This window comes from Macaca nemestrina, chromosome 6 (genome assembly GCF_043159975.1).
Source record: "Macaca nemestrina isolate mMacNem1 chromosome 6, mMacNem.hap1, whole genome shotgun sequence".
Lineage (NCBI taxonomy): Eukaryota > Metazoa > Chordata > Mammalia > Primates > Cercopithecidae > Macaca > Macaca nemestrina.
The window spans coordinates 48,706,258-48,718,366 of NC_092130.1; the positions used below are offsets into that span (position 1 = coordinate 48,706,258).

General features: G+C 37.8%; 1 protein-coding gene across 3 annotated transcripts in view; it reads left to right on the forward strand.

Moving 5' to 3' along the window:
• The window catches only part of LOC105467191 (folliculin interacting protein 1), a 158,939-nt gene that overhangs the window by 70,066 nt on the left and 76,764 nt on the right, over nt 1-12,109 (forward strand). For all 3 annotated transcript variants that reach the window (XM_011716665.3, XM_011716668.3, XM_011716666.3), the window contains one exon: nt 1,494-1,628. In XM_011716665.3, the coding sequence (XP_011714967.1) occupies nt 1,494-1,628 (135 nt within the window). The remainder of the gene's footprint in view (nt 1-1,493; nt 1,629-12,109) is intronic.

Sequence of the window (12,109 nt, forward strand, 5' to 3'; positions counted from 1 at the left end):
GTGTGTATGTAAAAAATATATATACACACACACACACATTCCCTTAAGTGTTGTTAGGTAGGGTTTTTCTTCCCATTAAACAAATAACAAATTAAGGTTTAGAGAGGTCAGTTAACTTGCTCAAGGAACCAGATTTTGAACTCATATCTAGTTCTAAAGCTTTTATTATTTTTACTTTAAATTTTTGGTTAGAGATAATTGGAGACTACTACATGCAAAATGATGCTTTTGGTGATGTTGGTAACTAGAAAACAATCAGTCTTCAGTAAATTTGACTTTAGTCAGATTATTTGTTCTAAAAACCTGCCTGAGGTTTGTTAAATGGAAGAATGGACATACTGGTAACTGTGATAAAGCAATGGAATACTTTTAGGAATATCACAGATATTGGTGGATTGTAACTTTGGCAGTTGTGAGCAGTGAAAGATGTTGGGGAGGAAAAAGAGAAAGAGGAATAAAAAAAAAGAAATACATTTTTCTTCCATACTGGATTGCACATTCATCTGGTCTTAAGTTCATTTTCTTATTAAAAATTTAAATATTACATGACTCTATTCTCATTTCAATAGAATAAACATGTATTTATGTATAGTTAAATCTAAAAGTCTCATTTGCATTTCTTTCATCCCTACATTTCTCCCCAGAAAAATAGGTAATTTTTTTATAACAATGTTACTTACGTTTACTTGGGTTTGTTATTATATTTAAATGAATGAATAAGTATTTTTTAAATGGTCTCAGTTTTAATTTCTAATATGGGAAAATACTGATAATTATAACCCATATACACAAAAGACTCTTGGGATCCTCGATAACTTGTAAGAACGTTAAGGGTTGTTTTGTTTGTTTGCTTTTTTTTTTTTTTTTTTTTTTTGGAGACAGAGTCTCACTCTGTCACCCAGGCTGGAGTGCTGTGTTGCAATCTCAGCTCACTGCAACCTTCGTCTCCCAGGTTCAAAAGATTCTTGTGCCTCAGCTTCCCAAGTAGCTGGAATTACAGGCATGTGCTACCACGCCCAGCTACTTTTTGTCTTTTAGTAGAGATGGGGTTTCTCGCTGTTGGTTAGTCTGGTCTTGAACTCTTGGTCTCAGGTGATCTGCCTGCCTCAGCCTCCCAAAGTGCTGGGATTACAGGTGTGACCCACCATGCCTGGCCCATAAAGGGGTTTTGAGACCAAATAATTTGAAAACTACTGCAATATATTATTACATCGGTATTAATGAACATCGTGTAGGCCATGGTAATCTAGAAAATTCTGAGGATGTAATAATGTTGGCCAGAAATAACAAACCCCACAGATACTATTCTGTTTATAAGACAAAAAATAGAAAATACTGGAGAAAATATAGCAAAATGCAAATAGTCATATTAAGGTTGTATTATTTTGAGTTATTTCATTCTTGTTTTTTCCAAAGGTTTTTATACTTTGATGAAATTTGTATATGGTTAAAAATCTGTTAAAATATGAATGGAAATATTATCTGTATTTCAGAAACTCTGCAGTGATGCTCAAGTTAAAGTCTTTGGGAAATGCTGCCAACTGAAACCTGGAGGAGACAGTTCTTCCTCTTTAGATAGTTCTGTGACTTCATCTTCTGATATAAAAGACCAGTGTCTTAAGTACCAGGTAAGATCATTGATGTCATTTACTTATTTATTCATTTATAAATATTTTTGAACATCATCCAATGAACTGTGGAGATATCATAGCAATTAGTCCTTATATTCCTAGAGCTTGCATTGAAGCTGGAGAGACAGATAAGTAAGTTTATGAACTTTGACAAATCTGAGAATAAGAGATGTAGAGAGCTGTAGGTATAGGTTGCACGAGTATTTTCTCCTTATATTTCCCAATTCAGATTTAGATTGGGTTATCAGAATAATTTCTTATTTTACATACTTTTTCATTGTTTATGAAGATAAATACAAAATACCAATACAGTTTCCGTTGTATGAAATTAAAGTATGATTGGAAATATACATAATACACAGTGTTATTTTTCAAAAGTAATGTGACTTCTTGTAAAACATGGAATTAAATGTATTAGCAAGTATAATACGTAGGAACTTCTCTAAATGTATTACATTTTGTGTAATATCAGTGTTTGGTCTCATGCTCAGCAAGTGTCATCTGTTATAAATTTATTTGTGTCATCCAAGTTTGCATTAATCACAAGTATTTTATATTTACACAGTATCAAAAATAGAATCTGGCTTTTTAATTACTGGTAATGAAATGATTGTGTTTTGATAGAAATCGATCTTTCTACCTAATCAATGGGACAAGCTGTGTGAAAAGAGTCTGAAATTACTAAATTCCAGATGGATTTACTGCACAGTTCCCCCTGCCTTCTTCTATTCTACCTCCCCTTTAGGCATGATACCTTAACAAATCCATAATAGTGCTGTGCCATACAACACCATCATGACTTACACCATTTTGCACAACTTTGAAAGTTTTGTGATTTTTAAAAAATTTAGCCATGTGGGCTGGGCACAGTGACTCATGCCTGTAATCCCAGCACTTTGGGAGGGTGAGACAGGCAGATCACCTGAGGTTGGGAGTTCGAGACCAGTCTGACCAACATGGAGAAACCCCATCTCAACTAAAAATATAAAAATAGGCGTGGTGGCACATGCCTGTAATCCCAGCTACTCAGGAGGCTGGGGCAGGAGAATTGCTTGAACCCGGGAGGCGGATGTTGCGGTGAGCCAAGATTGCACCATTGCACTCCAGCCTGGACAACAAGAGCGAAACTCTGTTTCAGGGGAAAAAAAAAAAAAAAAAAAAAAAGCCATGTGTGTAGTGTGAGCCTGTAGTCGCAGCTACTCAGGAGGCTGAGGTGGGAGGATTGCTTGAGCCCAGAAGTTCTAGGATGTGATAAGTTATGATCATGCCATAGCAACCCAGCCTGGGTGACAGAGTGAGACCTTGTCTCAATAAAAAATATGTATATAGGGTGGCTGGCAAGATGGCCAAATAGGAACAGCTCCAGTCTGTAGCTCCCAGCAAGATCAAAGCAGAAGGCAGGTGATTTCTGCATTTCCAACTGAGTGAAAACAAAGCTGCTGGGAAGTTAGAACTGGGCGGAGCTCGTCGCAGCTCAGCAAAGCCACTGTAGCCAGACTGCCTCTCTAGATTCCTCCTGTCTGGGCAGGGCGTCTCTGAAAGAAAGGCAGCAGCCCCAGTCAGGGGCTTATAGATAGAACTCCCATCTCCCTGGGACAGAGTACCTGGAGGAAGAGGTGGCTCTGGGCCTAGCCTCAGCAGACTTAAATGTTCCTGCCTGCTAGCTCTGAAGAGATCAGTGGATATCCCAGTACAGCGTTCAAGCTCTGGTAAGGGACAGACTACCTCCTCAAGTGGGTCCCTGACCTCTATGACTCCTCACTGGGAGACACCTACCAACAAGGGTCAACAGACATCTCATAGAGGAGAGCTCTGGCTGGCATGTGGCAGGTGCCCCTCTGGGATGAAGCTTCCAGAGGAAGGAACAGGCAGGAATCTTTGCTGTTCTGCGGCCTCCACTGGTGATACCCAGGCAAACAGGGTCTGGAGTGGACCTCCAGCAGACACCAGCAGACCTGCAGTAGAGGGGTCTGACTGGTAGAAGGGAAATTAACAAACAGAAAGAAATAGCATCAACATCAACAAAAAGGACATCCCCATGAAAACCCCATCTGAAGGTCACCAGCATCAAAGAACAAAGATAGATACATCCACAAAGATGAGGAAAAACCAGCATAAAAAGGCTGAAAATTCCAAACACCAGAATGCCTCTCCTCCTCAGAAGGATCACAACACCTTGCCAGCAAGGGAACAAAACTGGATGGAGGATGAGTTTGACAAGTTGACAGAAGTAAGCTTCAGAAGATAGATAGAAACAAACTCCTCTGAGCTAAAGGAGCATCTTCTAACCCAATGCAGGAAAGCTGAGAACCCGGAAAAAAGGTTAGATAAATTGCTAACTGGAATAACCAGTTTAGAGAAGAATAACCAGTTTAGAGAATGAATGACCTGATGGAGCTGAAAAACACAGCAGGAGAACTTCTTGAAGCATGCACAAGCATCAATAGCTGAATCAATCAAGCGGGAGAAAGTATATCAGAGATTGAAGATCAACTTTATGAAATAAAAAGTGAAGACAAAATTAGAGAAAAAAGAATGAAAAGGAACAAACAAAGCCTCCAAGAAATATGGTACTATGTGAAAAGACCAAACCTGCGTTTGATTGGTGTACCTGAAAGTGACAGGGAGAATGGAACCAAGTTGGAAAACACTCTTCAGGATATTATCCAGGAGAACTTCCCCAACCTAGCAAGACAGGCCAACATTAAAATTCAGGAAATACAGAGAACGCCACAAAGATAGTGTTTGAGAAGAGCAACCCTAAGACATATAATTGTCAGATTCACCAAGGTTGAAATGAAGGAAAAAATGTTAAGGGCAGCCAGAGAGAAAGTTAGGGTTATACACAAAGGGAAGCCCATCAGACTAACAGTGGATCTCTCTGTAGAAACTCTGAAGCCAGAAGAGAGTTGAGGGGCCAATATTCAACATTCTTAAAGAAAAGAATTTTAAACCCAGAATTTCATATCCAGCCAAACTAAGCTTCATAAGCGAAGGAGAAATAAAATCCTTTCCAGATGAGCACATGCTGAAAGATCTTGTCACCACCTAAGGCCTGCTTCCTGAAGGAAACGCTAAATATGGAAAGGAAAAAACAGTACCAGCCACTGCAAAAACATATGAAATTGTAGCACTGTTGACACTAAGAAGAAACGGCATCAACAATGCATCATCATGACAGGATCAAATTCACACATAACAATATTAACCTTAAACATAAATGGACTCTAAATGCCCCCATTAAAAGACACAGACTGGCAAATTGGATAACGAGTCAAGACACATCAGTATGCTGTATTCAGGAGACCCATCTCATGTGCAAAGACACATATAGGCTCAAAATAAAAGGAAGGAGAAATATTTACCAAGCAAATGGAAAGCAAAAAAAAAAAAAAAAAAAAACCAAACAAAATCCTAGTCTCTGATAAAACAGACTGTAAACCAGCAAAGATTAAAAAAAAAAAAAAAGACAAGGGCATTACATAATGGTAAAGGGATCAATGCAACAATAGGGATCAGTGCAACAAGAAGAGCTAACTATTGTAAATATATATGCATCCAATACAAGAGCACCCAGATTCATAAAGCAAGTTCTTAGAGACCTACAAAGAAACTGAGACTCCCACACAATAATATTGGGAGACTTTAATACCTGACTGTCAATATTAGACAGATCAACAAGACAGAAAATTAACAAGGATGTTCAGGACTTGAACTCAGCTCTGGACCAAGTGGACCTAATAGACATCTACAGAACTCTCCACCCCAAATCAACAGAATATACATTCTTCTCAGCAAACACATCACACTTATTCTAAAATTGACCACATAATTGGCAGTAAAACACTCGTCAGCGAACGCAAAAGAACGGAAATCATAACAGTCTCTCAGACCACAGTGCAATCAAATTAGATCTCAGGATTAAGAAACTCACTCAACCGCACAACTACTTAGAAACTGAACAGCCTGCTCCTGAATGACTACTGAGTAAATAACAAACTGAAGTCAGAAATAAATAAGTTTGAACAAAGACACACTGTACCAGAATCTCTGGGACTCAGCTAAAGCAGTGTTTAGAGGGAAATCTATACCACTAAATGCCCACAGGAGAAAGTGGGAAAGATCAAAAATTGACACCCTAACATCATAATTAAAAGAACTAGAGAAGAAAAAGCAAATTCAAAAGCTAACAGAAGACAGGAAATGACTAAGATCAGAGCAGAACTGAAGGAGATGGGACAGGAAAAACCCTTTAAAAAATCAATGAATCTAGGAGCTGGTTGTTTGAAAAGATTAACAACATAGATAGACCGCTAGCCAGACTAATAAAGAGGAAAAGAGAGAAGAATCAAATAGACACAATAAGAAATGATGAAGGGGATATCGCCACTGATCCCACAGAAATACAGACTTCCATCATAGAATACAGTAAACACCTTTACGCAAATAAACTAGAAAATCTAGAAGAAATGGATAAATTCCTGGACACATACACCCTCCCCAGACTAAACCAGGAAGAAGTCAAATCCCTGAATAGACCAACAGCAAGTTCTGAAATTGAGGCAGTAATTAATAGCCTACCAAGCAAAAAAGGTCCAGAACCAGATGAATTCATAGCCGAATTCTATCAGAGGTACAAAGAGGAGCTAGAGCTGGTACCATTCCTTCTGAAGCTATTCCAATCAATAGAAAAAGAGGAAATCCTCCATAACTAATTTTATGAGACCAGCATCATCCTGATACCAAAACCTGGCAGAGACGCAACAGAAAAAGAAAATTTCAGGTGAGTATCCTGATGAACATCGATGGGAAAATCCCCAATAAAATACTGGCAAGCTGAATCCAGCAGCACATCAAAAAGCCTATCCACCACAATCAAGTTGGCTTCATCCTTGGGATGCAAGGCTGGTTCAACGTATGCAAATCAGTAAACGTAATCCATCACATGAACAGAACCAATGACAGAAATCACATGATTATCTCAATAGATGCAGAAAAGGCCTTCGATAAAATTCAACACCCATCATGCTAAAAACTCTCAATAAACTAGGTATTGATGGAGCGTATCTCAAAATACGTTCCATCAGTGCCTATTTATGACAAACCCATAGCCAGCATCATCCCGAATGGGCAAACGCTGGAAGCATTCCCTCTGAAAACCAGCACAAGATAAGGATGCCCTTTCTTACCACTCCTATTCAACATAGTATTGGAAATTCTGGCCAGGGCAATCAGGCAAGAGAAAGAAATAAAGCGTATTCAAATAGGAAGAGAGGAAGTCAAATTGTCCCTGTTTGCAGATGATATGATTGTATATTCAGAAAACCCCATCGTCTCAGCCCAAAATCTCCTTAAGCTGATAAGCAACTTCAGTAAAGTCTCAGGATACAAAATCAATGTGCAAAAATCACAAGCATTCCTATACACCAATAATAGATAAACAGAGAGCCAAATCATGAGTTAACTCCCGTTCACAATTGCTACAAAGAGAATAAAATACCTAGGAATCCAACTTACAAGGGATGTGAAGGACCTCTTCAAGGAGAACTACAAACCACTGCTCAAGGAAAAAGAGAGGATACAAACAAATGGAAAAATATTTCATGCTTATGGATAGGAAGAATCAGTATCGTGAAAATGGCCATCATGCCTATAGTAATTCATAGATTCAATGCTGTCCCCATCAATCTACCATTGACTTTCTTCACAGAGTTAGAAAATCTACTTTAAATTTCATATGGAACCAAGAAAGAGCCTGTATAGCCAAGAAAATCCTAAGCAAAAAGAACAAAGCTGGAGGCATCACGCTACCTGACTTCAAACTGTACTACAAGGCTAGAGTAACCAAAACAGCATTGTACTGATACCAAAATAGATACATAGATCAATGGAACAGAACGGAGGCCTCAGAAATAACGCCACACATCAACAACCATCTGATCTTCGACAAACCTGACAAAAACAAGCAATGGGGAGAGGATTCCCTATTTAATAAATGGTGTTGGGGAAAACTTACTAGCCATATGCAGAAAACTGAAACTGGATCCCTTCCTTACACCTTATATACAAAAATTAACTCAAGATGGGTTAAAGACTTAAACGTAAGACCTAAAACCATAAAAACCCTAGAAGAAAACCTAGGCAATACCATTCAGGACATAGGCATGAGCAAAGACTATGACTACAACACCAAAAGCAGTGGCAACAAAAGCCAAAATTGACAAATGAGATCTAATTAAAGAGCTTTTGCACAGCAAAAGAAAGTATCATCAGAGTCAACAGGCAACCTGCAGAATGGGAGAAAACTTTTGCAATCTATCCATCTGACAAAGAGCTAATATCCAGAATCTACAAGGAACTTAAACAAATTTACAAGAAACAACGCCATCAAAAAGTGGATGAAGGATACAAATGGACACTTCTCAAAAGAAGACATTTATATGCAGCCAACAAACATGAAAAAAGCTCATTATCACTGGCCATTAGAGAAATGCAAATCAAAACCATAATGAGATAAGCATCTCATGTCAGATAGAATAGCAATCATTAAAAAGGCAGGAAACAACAGATGCTGGAGAGGATGTGGAGAAATAGGAACACTTTTACACTGTTGGTGGGAGTGTAAATTAGTTCTACCATTATGGAAGACAGTGTGGCAATTCTTCAAGGATCTAGATCCAGAAATACCATTTGACCCAGCAATCCCATTACTGGGTATATACCCAAAGGATTGTAAATCATTCTAGTATAGAGACACATGGATATGTATGTTTATTGCGGCACTATTTACAATAGCAAAGACTTGGAACCAACCCAAATGTCCATCAGTGATAGACTGGATAAAGAATATGTGGCACATATACACTATGGAATACTGTGCAGCCATAAAAAGGGATGAGTTCATGTCCTTTGCAGGAATGTGGATGAAGCTGGAAACCATCATTTTCAGCAAACTAACACAAGAACAGAAAACCAACACCGCATGTTCTCGCTCATAAGTAGGAGTTGAACAACGAAAGCACATGGACACAGGGAGGGGAACATCACACACTGGGGCCTGTTGGGGGATGGGGGGCTAGGGGAGGAGTAGCATTAGGAAAAATACCTAATGTGGATGACAGGTTGATGGGTGCAGCAAACCACCATGGCACATGTATACCTATTTAACAAACCTGCACATTCTGCACATGTATCCCAGAACTAAGAAGCATAATAATAATTTTTTTAAAATGTATATAATTTCAGGTAAGTGGAACATATTCTTTGAGTTACACAGTGTTTAACAGATTATTAGCTTTCAGGAATGAGTACTTAGAATAGACCTTTTAAATAAGGCATTTTAAAAAAGACAATAATGATAATAGCATCCTTTTAATTATAAGTTTCGTTGTAGATTATGTCGCATTAAAATACATAGCTTGCCAGTCACATTCATGGTAACCATTTAATATATGTTAGAACAGACAAATAGAACCTTAATAGTAAACTATATGGTATCATAAAATTTACATAGCAGTGTATTAATATTTTTACTGTATTTTGCTTTCTGGGGATTATTTTATTTGCGTAATAGTTAAATCTATAAATGCCTTGCTATTTAAATTTGTATAGCTTGCTTAATACAAGAAATAATAATTTCAGTCAAAATAACAATGTAGTTAGACACATTATGGAGCTTGTAAGGGAAGACTGCCATGTCTGTCATTAGCCAGAAGTAATTTAGGTTGCCAAGTAATACTGGCATTGAGTTTTTTGAAAAAGCTATTTTATCATTAAAAAAATTGTTCAACTCCATTTCTGAAATGTTGTTCTCAGTACCCAAGCCTCTGTGTCTTAAAATAAAAATTTCATCTTAACCAAATCTCAAGAATAAATTAGTTGCTTTCTATATTAGTAACCTAGGTATGACAGAAATGACTTTTTTCTTAAAAATTAACTTTGTGGGCCAGGCACGGTGACTCATGCCTATAATCCCAGCACTTTGGGAGGTCAAGGTGGGCGGATCACAAGGTCAAGAGATCGTTATCATCCTGGCCAAAATGGTGAAACCCCGTCTCTACTAAAAATACAAAAATTAGCTCGGTGTGGTGGTGTGCACATGTAGTCCCAGCTACTCTGGAAGCTGAGGCAGGAGAATTACTTGAAACCCGGGAGGCGGAGGTTGCAGTGAGCCGAGATCATGCCATTGCATTCCAGCCTGGGAGACAAGAGCAAGACTCCATCTCAAATAACAATAATAATAATAATAATAATAATAATAATGTTTGTGCTCTTATTAGACCAAAATTAAGAGTATAGCTCTGAGAAGGAAAAAAAAACCATGTAAATGAACATACATGAAACTGATATAAAAATAGCCATGTATAAAAAAATGTGTTGCTACTTGAAGGTGTCTTTTTAAAGAAAGGTACAAATATTTAAACATAGGGATTGTCTTAACCCTAATAATAGGACAATTTAAGATAGGTAGTAAATAGACAAAGGAGTAAAAGTGTCACATGATAAAATGAAAAACAGTGTGCAGCTGTATATCCTGGTCTCCAGTTGTAAAGTGGGGATTCTCTTCCCTTTATGGTTATTAGAATTTTCCTAAATATTTTAGAAACCATTAATTTTTTTATTTTATATAATTTGCATCAAAGGATGGTATTGGGACACTCTCTAAACAGTGGCTTAAACAAATTAGGGATTGTGTTCCTGACATGATAACCCTAAAAGTGTACTATCTAGGTGTGATACTGGGCTTCAAGATACCCTCAGAGACCATGGTTCCCTTATCTTTCTACTTGGAGTTAATGTGTACTTGTTGCCTTGTTGTTATAATATGACATCTCCATCTGTAGTGACTTCCATTTACATCTTACTGACCAGGCCTGTGTCAAATGCATGTAAATGAGTACTGAAAATTGCTACTTCAACCATAACACTAATCTTTTAAGTATAAAAATTATTCTAAATTGCCTATCTTCAAGTGAGCCTGTGAAATGAAATTTTTTTCTGTTGGGCACATTAGTTCCCTAAAACAAACTGGACTTCAAAAAATGAGGAAGAATTAGAGAACAGATACTTGGTAGGTAAATAGTGATATTTGCCACGATATCTAAATAGTAACCCAACGGATAAGTTCAATCTTTAACTGTTGTCTGACTCCTGTGAAGACAAAGAATAATGAAAGAGAATAACTTTTTAATCAGGAGGTTCTTTGGAAACAAGACATTCTAATGTTTCGAGGAAGTCTTGCTCTGTCGCCCAGGCTGGAGTGCAGTGGCCGGGTCTCCACTCACTACAACCTCTGCCTCCTGGGCTCAAGCAATTCTCCTGCCTCAGCCTCCCAAGTAGCTGGGATTATAGGCGTGCACCACCACGCCCAGCTAATTTTTTGTATTTTTAGCAGAGACAAGGTTTCACCATGTTGGCCAGGCTGGTCTCAAACTCCTGACCTTGTGATCCTTTCGCCTCGGCCTCCCAAAATGCTGGGATTACAAGCGTGAGCCACCGTGCCAAGCCTCAAAGAAGTCTTAAAAAAAAAAAAAAAAATTGTGGTAAGAACATGAGGTCTACCCTCTTAAATTTTTAAATGTACAAGGAATTGTTGTCTATATATACACTGTAGATCTCTAGAGCTTATTCAAATTGTTTGAAATTTAATGCCATTGATTAGTTACCCCCTCGCCCCAGTCCCTGGTGACTCCACATTTCCCCCTCGCCCCAGCCCCTGGTAACTACCATTCTACTCTTTGATTCTGTAAATTTGGCTATTTTAAATACCTCATATAAGTGGAGTATTTATCTTATCATGCAGTATTTATCTTTTTGTGACTGGCTTATTTCATTTAGCCTAACATCCTTAAGATTAATCTGTGTTGTTGCATGTTGCAGAATTTTCTTCTTTTTAAAAACTGAATAGTGTTTCATTCTATGTATTTATTATATTTCGTTTATCTCTTCATCTGTCAATGGACATTTAGGGTTATTTTCACATCTTGGCTATTGTGAATAGTGCTGTAATGAACATAGGAGTGCTAACATCTCTTTGAGATCCTGATTTTAATTATTTTGGAAAAATGCCCAGAAGTGGAATTGCCAGATCACATGGTAGTTCTATTTTTAATTTTTGGAAGACTTGCCATGTTGTTTTCCATAAGTACAGTACCATTTTGCATTCCTACAACAATGTGCAAGGGCTCCAGTTTTGCCACATCCTCACCACTTGTTGTCTTTGCTTTTTTGATTATAGCCAACCTGACAGGTTTTGTGGTTTTGATTTACATTTCTCTGATTAGAAATGTTGAGCATTTCTCCTGTATCAGTTGGTCATTTGTATGAATTCTTTGGAGAAATGTTTATTCAAGACCTTAATTGCGTTATTAGTTTTTACTATAGAGTTGTAGGGGTTTCTGGTACATTTTGAAGCCGAATCCCTTATCAGATACATGGTTTGCAAGTATTTTTTCCCATTCCATATTTTATCTTTTCGC